At 42.4% G+C, this 19836-nt stretch overlaps 1 protein-coding gene across 1 annotated transcript; it reads right to left on the reverse strand.

Moving 5' to 3' along the window:
- Positions 1 to 285: 285 nt before the first annotated feature.
- Positions 286 to 19611, reverse strand: LOC120056311 (pappalysin-2-like). The gene is made up of 7 exons (XM_039004550.1): positions 19589 to 19611; positions 18905 to 19073; positions 18652 to 18784; positions 16552 to 16661; positions 15297 to 15368; positions 3595 to 3693; positions 286 to 838 (listed from the first exon to the last, which is right to left on the reverse strand). Exons 1-7 carry the CDS (start codon positions 19609 to 19611, stop codon positions 731 to 733), a joined length of 714 nt encoding a protein of 237 aa, XP_038860478.1. The 3' UTR covers positions 286 to 730.
- Positions 19612 to 19836: the final 225 nt, after the last annotated feature.

Below are 19836 nucleotides of genomic sequence, written 5' to 3' on the forward strand. Positions count from 1 at the left end.
ACTCTTTCTTGAACTACATTGTTGGTTAAGGGCTTGTAAGTAAGCATTTCACGGTAATGTCTAACCTATTGTATTTGGCTCATGTGACAAATAAAGTTTGATTTGATATGAACTCTTTGAAACTTTGAAATTGTTGTTGCATTTATTTTTGTTCAGTGTATATTCTTACGGGCAAGAGATACAGATAGTACTGTATGCGTTTCCCTTATGTTCAGAGGAGTGTGGAGACCCAAAAACAAACAAGTTAGATAAAATCAGCATCTGACAAAGTTACAGTTTATTCAATATCAAGAGTAAAATACAGTATAGTATCACACAGAACAAGACGACACTTAGGTATAATATTTGTTTGGAATATTTCTTGAGAAAACTGCTACATCTTACAACTCTCTAAGCATAAAGTGTTAAGTTAGGTACCTATGATATGCTTACATGTGTATTATGTGATATGATGTTGAAATACTGTAGACCTCAGTAACTACATCTACATGCGACATTAGAGATTTCCCAAATATATTATTCTATACAAGTTAGTCGTCTTTACAGATTAGTTATTGTGTTGAAATCCTAAAAGCTACAATCTTGAAACACTGTTTTAATTTTTGGTTAAGAAGAGATAGCGTTCATTGCTCTCTAATAGGAAAACAAACTGGAAATACATCATGTCCAGGGGTGAAGTTCATCTTGTTGTTTCATTGTGAGCCAGCCTTGGCCTATCCCGTTCCATCGTTCATAGCAGTCCTGCTTCCAAGTATTTGGCTTTGCTCTTGTTCTCCTCTGCATTTGGATCACGGCAAGTGCATTCATCCTGATCACAGTCGGCCCCAAACTGAATGACCTGTCAATCAGTCAAGTAACCAGGAGATTAGAAACAAATCTCAAGTGACAATAAAATCACAACCAGGGGTCATTTCCACAATTGAACCAATACATCCACAAGGTAATAGCAGACATTTAACAATGCAATAAACTATGTCCTTAATAGTATTGCATAGTATTATACACTGCTCAAAAAAATAAAGGGAACACTTAAACAACACAATGTAACTCCAAGTCAATCACACTTCTGTGAAATCAAACTGTCCACTTAGGAAGCAACACTGATTGACAATAAATTTCACATGCTGTTGTGCAAATGGAATAGACAAAAGGTGGAAATTATAGGCAATTAGCAAGACACCCCCAAAAAAGGAGTGATTCTGCAGGTGGTGACCACAGACCACTTCTCAGTTCCTATGCTTCCTGGCTGATGTTTTGGTCACTTTTGAATGCTGGCGGTGCTCTCACTCTAGTGGTAGCATGAGACGGAGTCTACAACCCACACAAGTGGCTCAGGTAGTGCAGTTCATCCAGGATGGCACATCAATGCGAGCTGTGGCAAAAAGGTTTGCTGTGTCTGTCAGCGTAGTGTCCAGAGCATGGAGGCGCTACCAGGAGACAGGCCAGTACATCAGGAGACGTGGAGGAGGCCGTAGGAGGGCAACAACCCAGCAGCAGGACCGCTACCTCCGCCTTTGTGCAAGGAGGTGCACTGCCAGAGCCCTGCAAAATGACCTCCAGCAGGCCACAAATGTGCATGTGTCAGCATATGGCCATATGGTACTGGCCTGTCTCCTGGTAGCGCCTCCATGCTCTGGACACTACGCTGACAGACACAGCAAACCTTTTTGCCACAGCTCGCATTGATGTGCCATCCTGGATGAACTGCACTACCTGAGCCACTTGTGTGGGTTGTAGACTCCGTCTCATGCTACCACTAGAGTGAGAGCACCGCCAGCATTCAAAAGTGACCAAAACATCAGCCAGGAAGCATAGGAACTGAGAAGTGGTCTGTGGTCCCCACCTGCAGAATCACTCCTTTTTTGGGGGTGTCTTGCTAATTGCCTATAATTTCCACCTTTTGTCTATTCCATTTGCACAACAGCATGTGAAATTTATTGTCAATCAGTGTTGCTTCCTAAGTGGACAGTTTGATTTCACAGAAGTGTGATTGACTTGGAGTTATATTGTGTTGTTTAAGTGTTCCCTTTATTTTTTTGAGCAGTGTATATTTGAGCTCTACACACTTTTTATTTCTTCACAATTTCAAAGACAAATAAATGTCTCCCAAGAGATAAATAAAGGGAGTGATGTCAAATAGTTCACCATGGACTTAACAGTGAGAAACCTTGAGTGGGGGAGGGAATACACCACAGTGTTGAACGGATGAACACATGTTAAGAATCAACAATAGGTTGCCAAGTCTTGTCTAGGACGCAGGCCATCACCACAGGTTGCAAAATAAACTCAGATGCCCTGCAAAGCAGTCTGTTGCAAGAAATGTAAACTAAGCTAGGTTAATGCAGAGGCTAGCCTACCTTTGATTTCATTGATGATTAATGGAAGTAATAGTTTTATTGAAGACTTAGCAACTGTTCCAGAAGGTTAAGAATAGAAAATCAGATCCCATTAAAAGTATGTTTGTTTGGCAACAAAGTGTTTCCTAAGCCTAATGTTGGTTCATTGATGGAGGCTGTGGTGAGCCAAATGATATATTGCACTATTGTAGGGAATAGGGTGTAATTTGGGACAAAACCATACCCTGCTGCCTTTGCTTTGTTCAAATGACTTCTGAACAACAGAGACTGGATGTTTTTCCTGCTTGCGTCAAACAAAAGCCAATAATTTGACTGTTTTGTATGCAGTTTTGAGTAGTTGCTATCCAATGTTTATCACAACTTCAATAAACCCTTTTGAAAATGTAATAATATATGTTTTAGAGACAAGTCAAGTCAATTTAAGAATTATTTAAGAATTAATTGAATGAAAGATTTGCACTGTACAAAAATGTAGAACACATTGTGGCTTATCGAACTTATTAGGCCGCATTTGACCAATCACATCAGATATTTTCACATCAGATCTTTATCAGAGCTGATCTTATTGGTCAAAAGACTAATTAGTGGAACAAATATCAAAATTGTGCAGCCTTTGTAAACACAGCTTGACATGTTTGTGCTTCAACTGGAAGCGAATGGACTGAGTCGTCTTCTAGTCTACTGTCCAAGTCTGCTGCCAGCTCGGACTTTGGACCCAAAACCAGACTCTACAAATCAAAGTGCCCAGGAGACCAGAGGAGTTTCCATGGGCTGCATAAACACCAGTGCTCCACAGTTCCACTGGACCCACAGTGGCAGGATGCTGTCGCTCACGGTTTATTTCACTTTCTCAGAGCTTGATAGTTTAACTGGTGTTTTACAGTTACAGAAGACCACAGACACCTGGCCTTCCCCTCATAAAATACTATTTAGCAGGCGATTTATTTATGACAGGCACTCCGTTGCTTAGCTTACTCATTCAAGGGGGAACCGGCAGTAGCCGCGCTACCACCATGAGTCATAGGTACGGACATGAGAGAGACGAATGACCTCCAGTTAGCTGGCTGCAGCAGACTTTCAGGAATGAATAGGCAGTATGCATATACAGTAAGCAAAATAGCAGGTATGTGGGAGAAAAACATCCCCACTGCAGTCGACTGACTCATATGGAAGCATAGAAAAAAGCAGGTCATTTAAGGAGGGGTATGGGGGTGACGATGAAAACAGGTAAATTTACCTTTCTGGTTGAGAGGGTGGATGGACAGCAGTCCCCTCCATCATACTCGCAGTAGGCCCTGTTGTTGATGGTGTCACACCAACCATCTCCCCCAAAGGGCTGGAAAAAAGGAAACTCTTATTAAAGGTAGCATCCGCAAGATGAGATCATCATAAACAACGGTGCAACTTCCTATTTGCAGACGTCAACATCCAAATAGAAAAGCACCAAGAGTGGATACCATTGCCTTTTCCTTTAATTAATTAACAACTAGTAAAGAGCTGATACCTGACCTCTCAGAGCTGTAACTAAATATTTGGAATTTTTTGCAGTACTTTGGTGAGTTCTGTCAAACTCGGCAACGGCATAAAATGGTCAAATTTATGCTACATAAAAAAATGTAAGGTGTCATAATGAAAGCCTTCAACTTAAACTTGAAGTTATTGTGCCAAAAGTGAGAAAATAAGAGGTGACTACCAAAGATACTTTTGGTTTTCCCCGGGCTGATGGAGCCCTTTCAATGTACCTGAATCCATATATCACAGTATAGGCCCACTCTAAGAAGTAAAAGACCCTGGAAGAACCTTTTGGGTTTCCAGAGGAACCCCTCTGATAAAGGGTCTCCGAGGAACCCCTGAGTAAAGATTCAAAACAGAACCTTTATGTGATGGGAGGGGTTACATTTTGAACCTTTTTAATAATATATTGTAAAGGTGGCAACCTATCAGAAGATTGGAGGTGTGGCTTTTAGGTAGGCATTTTTGGCCACCTGTTACAGTAAATGTCATTCCTTTTTTTTTGTGGCTACATTTTTGTTGGGAAAGTTACAGGTACATTATCCATTTCAAATTATAAGTTTATAAAGCCTGTACCTGTAGGCTGCCCCTCAAAAGAAGAAAAAAAACCCAGAAAGAAATACATACAGAGTTTCATTATAAATTATAAATTCAGTGTAAACAGGAAAACAAAACAAAAAAGAGGTGGGCCTCCACCTCTCAGCCCATTCCCCCAACCAGCCAACATGTCTCCATCCAACCCCCCACCCTGGAAACCCTGTTTCCCACCCCTTTCCACCCCTGCTAGCAACTAGGGTTGCTCATCAGTCACCCTCCAACACCCACCCCTCCTTCCAGTGACCAGAGAAAATCCTCCCCATACCATCCTTTACCCATGGGCCGGCCTGAAAGCAAAGAAATAAAAAAAGGGGAAGAAAATTTCAAAGTTCTTGAGATTTTCCGGATTGACTGACCTTCATGTCTTAAAGTAATGATGGACTGTCGTTTCTCTTTGCTTATTTGAGCTGTTCTTGCCATAATAGGGCTATCTTCTGTGTACCACCCCTACCTTGTCACAACACAACTGTTTGGCTCAAACTTTTAACAAGGCACACCTGTTATTTGAAATGCATTCCAGGTGACTACCTCATAAAGCTGGTTGGGAGAATGCCAAGAGTGTGCTAAGCTGTCATCAAGGCAAAGGGTGGCTACTTTGAAGAAACTCAAATATAAAATATATTTGTTTAACACTTTTTTGGATACTACATGATTCCATATGTGTTATTTCAGAGTTTTTATGTCTTCACTATTATTCTACCCATTGCTGACAGGTGTATAAAATCGAGCACACAGCCATGCAATCTCCATAAACAAACATTGGCAGTAGAATGGCCTTACTGAAGAGCTCAGTGGCTTTCAACGTGGCACCATCATAAGATGCCACCTTTCCAACAAGTCAGTTTGTCACACCTTGATCTGTTTCACCTGTCTTTTTTGCTTGTCGCCACCCCCCTCCAGGTTTCGCCCATCTTCCCCATTATCCCCAGTGTATTTATACCTGTGTTCTCTGTTTATCTGTTGCCAGTTCGTTTTGTTCATCAAGCCTACCAGGGTTTTTCCCCTTGCTCCTGTCTTTTTCTAGTTCCTGATTTCTAGTTTTCCCGGTTTTGACCTTTCTACCTGCCCTGACCCTGACTGCCATTTTGTACCTTGTCACACCACCCTGGATTATTGACCTCAGCCTGCCCTGACCCCAAGACTGCCTGCCGTTTTGTACCTTTTGGACTCTGATCTGGATTACTGACCTCTGCCTGCCCTTGACCTGTCGTTTTGCCTGCCCCCTGTTCTAGTAATAAACTTTTGATACTTCGACACTGTCTGCATCTGGGTCTTCCCTGAAACGTAATACAGTTAGTCACATTTCTGCCCTGCTAGAGCTGCCCCCAGTCGAGTGTAAGTTCTCTTATTGTGAAGTGGAAACGTCTAGGAGCAACAACGGCTCAGCCACAAAGTGGTAGTCCACACAAGCTCACAGAATGGGACCGCCAAGTGCTGAAGCGCGTAAAAATCGTCTGTCCTTGGTAGCAACACTCACTACCGAGTTCCAAATTGCCTCTGGAAGCAACGTCAGCACAATAACTGTTAGTCGGTAGCTTCACTAACTGGCAGTCCGACGGACAAATCTGGGTTTGGCGGATACCAGGAGAACGGTACCTGCCCTAATGCACAGTGCCAACTATAAAGTTTGGTGGAGGAGAAATAAGGGTCTGGGGCCATTTTTCATTGTTCAGGCTATGCGCCTTAGTTCCAGTGAAGGGAATTTTAACATTACAGCATACAATTACAAGGCCCTTTCCTGTTTCAGGATGACAATGCCCCCGTGCACAAAGCAAGGTTTATACAGAAATGATTTGTCGAGATCAGTGTGGAAGAACTTGACTGGCCCGCACAAAGCCCTGACTTCAACCATCAAACACCTTTAGGATGAATTGGAATGCCAACTGCGAGCCAGGCCTAATCGCCCAATATCAGTGCCCGACCTCACTAATGCTCTTGTGGCTGAATGGAAGCAAGTCCCCGCAGCAATGTTCCAACATCGAGTGGAAAGCTTTCCCTATAACAGCAAAGGTCCCCCTTTGCTGTTATAGCAGCAAAGGGGGACCAACTCCATATTAATGCCCATGATTTTGTAATGAGATGTTCGATGAGCCGGTGTCCACATACTTTTGGTCATGCAGTGCAAGTAACATAATGTAGCACAACTGCTAAACATGAGAAAGTAGCATATGTTTTGGCTTGCTTTTGGGCTATTTGTAATGTATCTTTAACATGACCCTTACATTGGTTAAATAAGTACAATCAAAAGTTAGACTCTTTAAATCATAAGAGACCTTGGCCTAAAATGATCTAAAATCATTACTTGACCTCCTTTGGTATAAAGCAAGACAATAAAAATGACTGTAACATCAACAGTATGAACACCCATGCTTTCCACCAAAAATATTTTCAAAGCAGACATGCATGCTTGTAAATATCCTCTGCCAAAATATTCTTTACAGATTTTACTCGTCCAAATGCCAATTTTTATCAACAATTTCACCCACGTTTCTTCTCACCCAAATGTTCTCAATAATGTGAGTGAGAGGCATAACTTTTCCACTAGTGAGTCATTCTGTTTTTCATTTGATAAAGCTGCCATTAATGGAATGTGAGGTGATAAGGGGTCGTAGAACACTGATGGATTGGACTTCCACGGACTGCTCCAGGAATCTGAGAAATAAGGGAGAGGGATTGCTCCCCACTTCATAACAAGGCACAGGGCCCTGTGTAAACTGTCAGTAAATTTAACAGTACACCCTCTTAAAACATACTTGGAACTCTAGTGTCTGCTGGATTACAGTGTCAGTGTAATGTACCAAGTTTGAAGGTGTTTATGGTACCATGTCTCCACAAGCAGACTTTGGAAGAACGGCCGACTTTTCCACAGAACCTTGTGTTTTCTCTTTTAAAAAATCATTGTTCTAGTATGCTGTAAACTAGACGCCACACAGTGTGCTATCTGAGGGTCACAACTCATCCATTTGATAGCTTGCTGAGCTGTTTGAGTTACAGCAGTGAATAAAGATATCCACTGTCAGATAGACAACCTGGCTTTTTACTCATTTTCCTGGCTTCTGTCCAAAGGAGGGCTCTTAGTTTCTATTTTATTGAGTAATTCTACTTGTGTAATCCAAGTTGTTATTTAAAGAATCCAGAATTTACTGTAAACGAACCCTTTTGTTAATGCTATTCACACAAACATACAGTACCAGTCAAAAGTTTGGACACACTCATTCAAGGGTTTTAATTTATTTGTACTATTTTCTACATGGTAGAAAAAACGTGTTAAACAAATCCAAATATATTTTAGATTCTTCAAAGTAGCCACCCTTTGTCTTGATTACAGCTTTGCACACTCTTGGCATTCTCTCAATCGGCTTCATGAGGAATGCTTTTCCAAAAGTCTTGAAGGAGTTCCCACATATGCTGAGCATTTGTTGGCTGCTTTTCCTTCACTCTGCGGTCCAACTCATCCCAAACCATCTCAATTAGGTTGAGGTCAGGTGAATGTAGAGGCCAGGTGATCTGATGCAGCACTCCATCACTCTCTTTCTTGGTCAAATAGCCCTTACACAGCCAGGAGGTGTCATCGTCCTGTTGTCCTGTTGAAAAACTAATGACAGTCCCACTAAGCGCAAACTAGATGGGATGGCGTATTGCTGCAGAATGCTGTGGTAGCCATGCTGGTTAAGTGTGCCTTGAATTCTAAATAAATCACCAACAGTGTCACCAGCAAAGCAACCCCACACCTCCTACTCCATGCTTCACGGTGGGAACCACACATACGGAGATCATCTGTTCACCTACTCTGCGTCTCACAAAGACACGGCGGTTCGAACCAAAAATCTCACATTTGGACTCATCACACCAAAGGACAGATTTCCACCGGTCTAATGTCCATTGCTCGTGTTTCTTGGCGCAAGCAAGTCTCTTCTTCTTACTAGTGCCCTTTAGTGGTTTCTTTGCAGCAATTCAACCATGAAAGGCCTGATTCACGCAGTTTCCTATGAACAGTTGATGTTGAGATGTGTCTGTTACTTGAACTTTGAAGAATTTATTTGGGCTACAATCTGAGGTGCAGTTAACTCTAAATAACTTATCCTCTGCAGCAGAGGTAACACTGGGTCTTCCTTTCCTGTGGCTGTCCTCAGGAGAACAAAGTTTCATCATCACGCTTGATGGTTTTTGCGACAGCACTTGAAGAAACTTTAAAAGTTCTTGAAATGTTCCGCATTGCCATAATATGGACTTGATCTTTTACCAAATAGAGTTACCTTCTGTATACCACCCCTACCTTGTTACAACACAACTGATTAGCTCAAACACATTAAGAAGGAAAGAAATTCCACAAATTAACTTTTAACAAGGCACACCTGTTAATTGAAATGCATTCCAGGTGACTACCTCATGAATCTGGTTGAGAGAATGCCATGAGTGCAAAGCTGTCATCAAGGCAAAGGGTGGCTACTTTGAAGTATTTGTTAAACACTTTTTTTTGGTTACTACATGAATCCATATGTGTTATTTCATATTTTTGATGTCTTCACTATTATTCTACAATGCAGAACATTGTAATAATAAAGAAAAACCCTGGAATGAGTAGATGTGTCTATTGACGGGTACTATATTTCTCAAGAAACATAAATTAGCACAAATATATCCAGGATGACTCAGTAAGTTTGACAATACCAGAATAAATCTTGCCTAAATTCATCATTACCGACACCAAGGGTGGGGATTCCCCACAAACAGTATCTCTTCATGCCACCAAAAAAATCTATCTTTCAAATTTAACAGCCAAACATGGTTATACATTAAACCTAAAAATCCTACTAGAGTGAAGGAAGGAGTTACGCTCGAAGAGCATGCCGACTGGCCAAGTTTAATGCTAAGTGAAAGATACAATAAACAAGGTAAACTCCATAGCAACAACTGTTAATGTTTTGGAGGCTCCACATAACCTCTTCCTGATTGGGACTCCCCAGAGTTCCTCAGAGCTCGCTTGCTAATTATGTTCTAGTCTAAGTTCATTCTCAAATGAAAGGTCATGTTTAGCGGTTCAAAACAAATCCTCGAATGTGGGTCTGGCAAAAGTGAAACATTAAGTTACAGTAACAACCTCTAGAGTAGACTATTAAAAGGACAATATTATGATACTAACACAAATCTAGAATAAATACAGTGCATTCAGAAAGTATTCAGACCCCTAGACTTTTTACACATTTTGTTACATTACAGCCTTATTAAAAAAATTGCTTAAATACATTTCTCATCATTTGACATACAATACCCCATAATGACAAAGCAAAAACAGGTTTTTAGAAATGTTTTCAATTTATAAATAAATAAAATATTCAGACCCTTTGCTATGAGACTCGAAATTGATCTCAGGTGCATCCTTTTTCCATTGATTATCATTTACATTTACATTTAAGTCATTTAGCAGACGCTCTTATCCAGAGCGACTTACAAATTGGTGCATTCACCTTATGATATCCAGTGGAACAACCACTTTACAATAGTGCATCTAACTCTTTTAAGGGGGGGGGGTTAGAAGGATTACTTTATCCTATCCTAGGTATTCCTTAAAGAGGTGGGGTTTCAGGTGTCTCCGGAAGGTGGTGATTGACTCCGCTGTCCTGGCGTCGTGAGGGAGTTTGTTCCACCATTGGGGTGCCAGAGCAGCAAACAGTTTTGACTGGGCTGAGCGGGAACTGTACTTCCTCAGAGGTAGGGAGGCGAGCAGGCCAGAGGTGGATGAACGCAGTGCCCTTGTTTGGGTGTAGGGCCTGATCAGAGCCTGAAGGTACGGAGGTGCCGTTCCCCTCACAGCTCCGTAGGCAAGCACCATGGTCTTGTAGCGGATGCGAGCTTCAACTGGAAGCCAGTGGAGAGAGCGGAGGAGCGGGGTGACGTGAGAGAACTTGGGAAGGTTGAACACCAGACGGGCTGCGGCGTTCTGGATGAGTTGTAGGGGTTTAATGGCACAGGCAGGGAGCCCAGCCAACAGCGAGTTGCAGTAATCCAGACGGGAGATGACAAGTGCCTGGATTAGGACCTGCGCCGCTTCCTGTGTGAGGCAGGGTCGTACTCTGCGAATGTTGTAGAGCATGAACCTACAGGAACGGGTCACCGCCTTGATGTTAGTTGAGAACGACAGGGTGTTGTCCAGGATCACGCCAAGGTTCTTAGCACTCTGGGAGGAGGACACAATGGAGTTGTCAACCGTGATGGCGAGATCATGGAACGGGCAGTCCTTCCCCGGGAGGAAGAGCAGCTCCGTCTTGCCGAGGTTCAGCTTGAGGTGGTGATCCGTCATCCACACTGATATGTCTGCCAGACATGCAGAGATGCGATTCGCCATCCTTGAGATGTTTCTACAACTTGATTGGAGTCTGCTTGTGGTACATTAAATTGATTGGATATAATTTTGAAAAGCACACACCTGTCTATATAAGGTCCCACAGTTGAAAGTGCATGTCAGAGCAAAAACCAAGCCATGAGGTCAAATGAATTGTCTGTAGAGCTCTGCGACAGGAATTCCCCAAGAACACAGAGGCCTCCATCATTCTTAAATGGACGAAGCTTGGAACCACCAAGACGGTCACTCTGACATTGCTCCAGAGTTCCTCTGTGGAGATGGGAGAACCTTCCAGAAGGACAACCATTTCTGCAGCACTCCACCAATCAGACCTTTGTGGTATTGCGGCCAGACCGTCACGCCGTTTGTATAATTAACGGACCAAGGCGCAGCATGCATAGAGTTCCACATGTTTAATTAAAGAAACTCACCAAAACAAAACAGAACAAAAATGAAACGTGAAGTCAAATGCAGTGCAACTGGCAACTACACACAAACAAACAAGATCCCACAAAACCCAGTGGAAAAGGCTGCCTAAATATGATCCCCAATCAGAGACAACGATAAACAGCTGCCTCTGATTGGGAACAATACCAGGCCAACATAGACAAATAATAACCTAAATAACCCACCCTAGTCACACCCCGACCTTACCAACATAGAGAATAAAAGGATCTCTATGGTCAAGGTGTGACAGTACCACACCCCCCAAAGGTGCGGACTCCGACCGCAAAACCTGACTCATTAGGGGAGGGTCCGGGTGGGCATCTAACGTCGGGGGCGGCTCCGGTGCGGGGCAAAGTACCCACTCTGCTCGCGGATACGTCAGCTTCGGTGGTAGCTCTGGCGCGGGAATCGTCACCGGAAGCTCCAGACTGTGGATCGTCGCCGGAGGAACCGGACCGTGGATCGTCGCCGGAGGAACCTGACCGTGGGTCGTCGCCGGAGGAACCGGACCGTAGATCGTCGCCGGAGGCTCCAGACCGTGGATCGTCGCCGGAGGCCCCGGACCGTGGATCATCGCCGGGGACTCCGGACCGTGGATCGTCGCCGGAGGAACCGTACCATGGATCATCGCCGGAGGAACCGGACCATGGATCATCGCCGGGGACTCCGGACCGTGGATCATCACTGGAGGCCCTGGACTGGGAACCGTTGCTGGAGGCTCCGGACTGGGAACCGTTGCTGGAGGCTCCGGACTGGGAACCGTCGCTGGAGGCCTGGTGCGTGGAGCTAGCACAGGGCATACCAGGCTGGGGAGACGCACTGAAGGCCTGGTGCGTGGAGCTGGCACAGAGCGTACCGGGCTGGGGAGACGCACTGGAGGCCGGGTGCGTGGAGCCGGCACAGGATGTACCGGGCTGGGGAGACGCACAGGAGGCCTGGAGCGTGGAGCCGGCACAGGACGTACCGGGCTGGGGAGACGCACAGAAGGCCTGGTGCATGGAGCCGGCACAGGACGTACTGGGCTGTGGAGGCGCACTGGAGGTCTGGAGCGTAGAGCTGGCACAATGTGTCCTGGACAGATGACAACCTTCGCACGGCAAGTGCGGGGAGCTGGCACAGGACGCACCGGGCTGGCAACTACACACAAACAAACAAGATCCCACAAAAACCCAGTGGAAAAAGGCTGCCTAAATATGATCCCCAATCAGAGACAGCGATAAACAGCTGCCTCTGATTGGGAACCATACCAGGCCAACATAGACAAATAATAACCTAGATAACCCACCCTAGTCACACCCCGACCTAACCAACATAGAGAATAAAAGGATCTCTATGGTCAGGGCGTGACACAGACAGAAGCCACTCCTCAGTAAAAGGCACATGACAGCCTGCTTGGAGTTTGGCTATAAGCACCTAACGGACTCTCAGACCATGAGTAATAAGATTGAACTCTTTGGCCTGAATGCCAAGCGTCACGTCTGGAGGTAACCTGGCACCATCCTTACAGTGAAGCATGGTGGTGGCAGCGTCATATTGTGGGGATTTTTTTCATCGGCAGGGACTGGGAGACTAGTCAGGATCGAGGGAAAGATGAACGGAGCAAAGTGGAGAGATCCTTGATGAAAACCTGCTCCAGAGCGCTCAGGACCTCAGACTGGGGCGAAGGTTCAACTTCCAACAGGACAATTACCCTAATCACACAGCCAAGACATCGCAGGAGTGGCTTTGGGACAAGTCTCTGAATGTCCTTGAATGGCCCAGCAAGAGCTCGGACTTGAACCTGATCAAACATCTCTGGAGAGACCTGGAAATAGCTGTGTAGTGACACTCCCCATCCAACCTAACAGAGCTTGAGAGGATCTGTAGAGAAGAATGGGAGAAATTTCCCAAATACAGGTGTGCCAAGCTTTTACCGTTATACCATAGAAGACGCGAGGCTGTAATCACTGCCAAAGGTGCTTCAACAAAGCACTGAGTAAAGGGTCTGTATACTTATGTTAATGTGATATTTCAGTTTTTTATTTTAATACATTTGTAAAAATGTCAAAAAATCTGTTTTTATTTTTTAATTATGGGGTATTGTGTGTAGATTGATGAGGGGGGGGGGGGAACAATGTAATCAATTTTAGAATAAGGCTGTATCGTAACAAAATATGGAAAAAGTAAAGGGGTCTGAATACTTTCCGAATGCACTGTATATGATATTATCTATGACAACTATTACTCACACTGTAAGTTCAACTTCTGAATGAGAGAAGAGTTTAGACTGGCTGTCTTAATGTAGATCACATGGGGTAGGCAAATGCTGTGCACTCCTCAACAAACAACTCTAATTGTTTTTTAAGGGCTGATTGGCTAGTCTTGACACATCCTAATTATATTATTCAGTTGTCTCTCTCCTTCCTACCGTCCAGAAGCCTTTGCCTACTTACTTACTTCCTGAAAGAAAAATACAATTTGAGTATTCTTCCAATCAATTTTTTTGCTGTTGAGATTGATGCATTTTGTGAACTGTGTTTTAAAGAGGATAACGTTGGCCTAGATAATGAAGCAGGCTTATGGTAAAGCCAATTATGATAAAGCCTCAGCTGACCTCTACACTTATCATCATCCTATTTTGTAAAGGAGCATCTGGATGAGATCTGGTGGGGAGCATTTGTAACACATGTGGAGTGGTATAATTTACAATGTTGTCATGGAGTATCTGGTTATAAGCAACTGTTTTGCTTAGCAACATGCACGGGAAGGTGGAGGGGAAAAATGTGCTGGCAGGTAGATGGAATATTTTAATACCATGAGACATCAACAGTTTGTGTTCCATAGATAGTTCCAGGTTACACTAAAGTCAGTTGAATTCTGAATAAAAAGGTTCTGGGTAACAATAGAGTAATATATAACAGCTAATAAATGAATGGGGAAATATATCAAAATACAAAGCCTGCCTTTTGATCCCCAAAAATAGACAAAATCAAAGGAAACGATGAAAGAAAAATGGAACTGTCAGTCTCAGAAATTATGGTTTGTAGCATATCATTGCCAGTGATAAATATTTCAACAAATAAAGCCTGAACAAGGTAGAGAGAGAGACTTATAGTTTGCAGTGAACCTTGCCATAGTTGAGCACATTTGGGCCGCATTTCAATCCACTGCAGATGAAAGAACTGCACTGCGGGTTCTTTCAGAACTCACACTTTTGTACTTAGCTGCTTTAAGGAAAGGTTTTACTAACAATGACTGTGATATGTGCTTGTCTTACCTACCTTAGTTCTCGATAATAGTGTCTGCAAAATGACCAAAATCTAAATGTAAATCAGATGAGTTAATTGTGTTAAAACTGACACAACCCGCAAGCTACTCCTCTCGCGGACAATGGATTTTGATGTGAAATCACAACTGCCCTTAAAATACAGCATAAACCTTCTCAGTGAACACACAGTGTGGTTTGCTTTATCTGCAATCGATTGAATTTGGGTCTTGGTTTGATATTCTCTATTGTGTATGACTTAATATAAATGGTCTTACCATGGTTTTATTTACTATTCACAGTCAAATGAAATCCCTTTTTACTGCATACATGTAGAGCCAAACAAATGTCTGTTCAAAGAATCTTCTCTGAGATCAAGCTTAGGCTACTTTAAAGAAAGGGATAGATATGATCAGGTAAGAAATACATTTTTCAAAGCATGTACTGCACAGGTCTTCATTTTGAAGACTAACACAATAGAGAGCTAAAACCAACTGTCTTGATAGAACAGAGCAGCCTAGATTTGCAAAAGATCGTATGTCTCATCTTTAATCATGTTGGTACTGTATAATACTGTAGCAGGCACCAGACCTGGATTAAAATAATATTGAAAATCCTTTCAAATAATTGATATGTGCTTTTCTGGCATAATGGACCAATACAATACTCCCAAAACTGCAAACCTAACTCATCTGGCACTCCAGGCAGGCTAGAGCAAACACAACGTTTGTTTTTTAAGATTTTAAATAGTATATGAACCCTGTGTGGCAGGCACTATGCAGTATAGAACACTCACCTCACATGACTGGATACAGTGGATGAGTTTGGGGTCAGGATGCCACCTCGTCATTCCTGTGCAAACAATGTCCTGTAATGTAACATTGATTGAGACATTGTAATTAGTTATCAGTGTCTACAGCTATATCTATAGATCCAAACCTATTTTGGTTATACTAGGCTTACAGGAGACAGCTTGTCTGTGCACAGGACTTTATTTTTGTTCAATGACTTGATAAAGATATCTAACTGTACTTACATCTCTAACTTAACTCTAATGCTCCCATCAAACCAAAAACATTTAGTCAACAAGCCCATATTTTGTGTTATGAAGTGATCCAGCCAAAATGGCCCTGTCATCTTGAGTTCTCCTCATAATGGTGTGTGGCATTTACTTTCTACCTGAATGACAGCATACTAATCATATTGTTTGACTGAAAAACACTGTAGGAGTAACAGAACTTTGTGTCCCAAAAGTTGTCTTGTAAAGGGATACAGACATGATTCCCATCTAGACTCAATCGAACATAATGCCTTGGATCACGATGACCTGCCAGTAATACAACTCAAGTCATCAAAATCAGTGCCAAACTATTTGGCCTTAAGGCAGTTACGTCTGCTGGCTCAGTGAATGACCACCCAGTAGAGGGTCAAATGATAGGGTTATTTACGCCAGCCTTCATGTCAAAGCGATCCTTCGAGATAATATTGGGCAGGTTGCCCTTCTTAAGAAAGCAACAGTCCATTTGACTCTGACAGAACAGTGAAATTCCTAGACATTTTGTTGTGATGATTGCGTGTTGCGTAAATTCTTGAAAGGCGCCTATTTCTAATCTTATAAACTCTGATGTCACAACTTTTTTTTTGTCCATCCGAATCTTTATACCTCATTATTTGCCATCTGCATGTCAAACTGGCAGAAATTACAATAAACATTTGATCTTAACAGAATTCACAGTGAGGCTAAGAGTGTCCTCCTAACTGAGCAGAAAAGAAGCAGGAAGATTGCACCTGGTTGTTTATATCGAATAATATAAATACATTCAGTAAAATAAGCTGCTAAGCGTAGGCCGGTGATTCATTTGCAGGAAAAGCTCAACTTGAAGGACAGACAACCGTTTGTTTTAGTCCATTATTCATCCAAATGAATCATTTGAGCAAGCCGCAGAGCTGTGTGTGAAGCTCTAAGGTTACACAAGGCAAATATTAGCCAATACAAAATAAAATGTTGCAAATAACAAAGCAGCAACGTCTACGTCAGTCAAACACCTTACCTGAACCCTGCCTGGCAGCATCCAGTGCTTGACGCTGTCTGCTGTGGTGCTATTGGCTAGAACCACTGGGTCATGCAAGGCCGCACTGCATGTTGGGTAGCAAACTGCACCTGCAGTGATACAAAGTAAGCTTTCCTTTCACTCCAATTTGCATCGGTTGAATTTATTAATGTGCAAAAAAAAAGCCCTAGTTAAGACTAGTCATCTGTGATTCAACAGCTTGGCAGCTCAGCTTGCAAAGTAATTTACCACCTGCTACCTGCTATGGCTCTGTTTTATTTTGCCTTGTGTATGCATGCCTTCTGGGATACACAACACACCACAATATATGGGCAATAAATATACACATTTATATATATATTCTGTATATATACAGTACCAGTCAAAAGTTTGAACACACCAACTCATTCAAGGGTTTTTCTTTATTTTTACTATTTTATACATCGTAGAATAATAGTGAATACATCAAAACTATGAAATAACAAAAATTTGCCACCCTTTCTTTGCCTTGATGACAGCTTTGCACACTCTTAGCATTCTCTCAACAAGCTTCATGAGGTAGTCCCGTGGAATGCATTTCAATTAACAGGTGTGCCTTGTTAAAAGTTAATTTGTGGAATTAATGCGTTTGAGCCAATCAGTTGTGTTGTGACAACGTAGGGTTAGTATACAGAAGATAGACCTATTTGGTAAAAGACCATGTCCATATTATGTCAAAATAAGTTCAAACAAGCAAAGAGAAACAGCAATCCATCAGAGGATAAGTTCATTAGAGTTAACTGCACCTCAGATTGTAGCCCAAATAAATTCTTCACAGAGTTCAAGTAACAGACACATCTCAACATCAACTGTTCAGAGGAGACTGCGTGAATCAGGCCTTAATTTGTCGAATTGCTACAAAGAAACCACTACTAAAGGACACCAATAAGAAGAAAATATTTGCTTTGCTTGGGCCAAGAAACACGAGCAATGGACATTAGACCGGTGGAAATCTGTCCTTTGGTATGATGAGTCCAAATTTTAGGTTGTTGGGTCCAACCGCCGTGTCTTTGTGAGACGCAGAGTAGGTGAACGGATGATCTCCGAATGTGTTGTTCCCACCGTAATGCATGGAGGAGGTGTGACGGTGTGGGGGTGCTTTGCTGGTGACACTACCTGTGGTTTATTTAGAATTCAAGTCACACTTAACCAGCATGGCTACCACAGCATTCTGCAGCTATACGCCATCCTATTTCGTTTGCGCTTAGTGGGACTATCATTACTTTTTCAACAGGACAACGACCCAAAACACACCTCCAGGCTGTGTAAGGGCTATTTGACCAAGAAGGAGAGGGATGGAGTGCTGCATTAGATAACCTGGCCTCCACAATCACCTGACCTCAACCCAATTGAGATTTGGGATGATTTGGAACGTGTAGTGAAGTAAAAACAGCCAACAAGTGCTCAGCATATGTGTGAACTCCTTCAAGACTGTTGGAAAAGCATTCCAGGTGACTACCTCATGGAGCTGGTTGAGAGAATGCCAAGAGTGTGCAAAGCTGTCATCAAGGCAAAGAAAGGGTGGCTACTTTGAATAATCTAAAATCTAAAATATATTTTTATTTGTTTACCACTTTTTTGTTTATTACATGATTCCATATCTGTTATTTCATAGTTTTGATGTCTTCACTATTATTTTACAATGTAGAAAATAGTACAGATAAAGAAAAATGTTTGACTGGTACTGTATATATATTACCACGGTACAGTATTACATCATGAGATGTTTGAAAATTATCTGACTTTACACTGTAGAAACTTTCAGACTTAAGAAATACCAACTAAAATAGATGAGATGTTTGAAAATTATCTGACTTTACACTGTAGAAACGTTCATACTAAAGAAATACCAACTAAAATGCCTTCTGTGTAGACTCAATAAACACCAATAAAGCAACATAAGATGTGATTATCAGAACGATGCAATGCATAATTTCTTTGAAATAATACTGACAGTCTGTTGATTACTACAGTACATTGCAGTACATTACTACGCTAAAGTACTACTGTAAGTGTAATACGGAGTTTCCTCAAGCTGGAGGAGTTGAGAAGGAGACTTACCAACACTGAAGCCCTCGTCACAGGCATACTGAACCCGATTGACATCAGGTGGAGGTGGGCAGGCTTCATTCAACCTTGTACACATTGTGAACTTCTCTGTCCACTCTCCATCTTTAGTGCAGCGAATTGTGTGCTGTCAGGAGAGATAAAAACAGAATGAATAAGATATGGCACTTTATTAATGGAATGGAATGACAGCTCAGACAGTGGAACCTATATTGCATCTTTTGTATAAAGAGAGCTAAAGCATTACGTTTTCCGAGGCGTGAGGACACTGGAGGGTACAGAGGCTGTTGTAGTGCCTGCCGTTGGTGCAGGTGAACATGCCCTCATAGACAGCAGGTAGAGATGGACAGGGAATGGGTTCACAGCCCCCCTCCTCCCACTGGCCCCCCTCTACACACTCCACCTTCAGAAACCTTCTGGGGACGCACAAACACACACACACATACTGTCAGTAGGAATACCGGCCTACGCATCGGCCTTCACATACACAGTACTGACATACGGTGACGCACTAACAAACACCTACACGTCTTATGTAATCTCTGGCTAAACCTGAGGGAATAAGTAAGTACATGGACTAAATGGACTAAAGCCAGGAGTGAAAAAGAGAGGGATACAGTATTCACAAGCCTCAGTAATAACAAGTTATGGTACCGGTTACCATTTTCAGTAAAATGGTGGCGTTAACAATGTATTTGAGTAAATTCATTTAAAACATGTCAAAGTTCATAATAAACCATATCATTTAAACCGATTTAATAGTGCTTTTGGTTCTTCACATATTGTAACTCATTAGAAGTCCTTAAGACATTCACATATCTTAAAAGTGAGTTGAGAATCTCATAAAGAAGTCCAGATGTTAAATAAAGGTTAAATAAAAATGAACAAAATAAAAAAGGTGCAAATGTCCTGTTCTGATATCAGTTTGTACATGCAGTTGGTCCAGTACAACATGCTGAGCAGTCTTAGAAAGTCTAGCTAGATTCAACAACAATGTCTTTGACGGGCCGATATGCCCAATAGTAAGGGATAATGCTGACTCCAACAAAGAGCGGAAATAAACCCGCAACATCGACTTACTAATGGGAAACCAACTCATTAGAAACACCTGAATCACATTGATAATCAGGCAAAGTTACCCAATTAATAAAACTGGAAAACAATAATGAGAAAAGTAAA

This window comes from Salvelinus namaycush, chromosome 11 (genome assembly GCF_016432855.1).
Source record: "Salvelinus namaycush isolate Seneca chromosome 11, SaNama_1.0, whole genome shotgun sequence".
Lineage (NCBI taxonomy): Eukaryota > Metazoa > Chordata > Actinopteri > Salmoniformes > Salmonidae > Salvelinus > Salvelinus namaycush.

Bases quoted from the DNA above. Each gene is read 5' to 3' on its own strand.
- LOC120056311 (XM_039004550.1), bottom strand. From the start codon at position 19,611: ATGTTGTACTGGACCAACTGCAT. The intron at 15,369-16,551 runs GTAAGGTGTTTG...GTTACATTACAG, and splicing joins TGCTGCCAGGCAGGGTTCAG to GACATTGTTTGCACAGGAAT. The intron at 839-3,594 runs GTAAATTTACCT...ACTGATTGACAG, and splicing joins CCACCCTCTCAACCAGAAAG to GTCATTCAGTTTGGGGCCGA.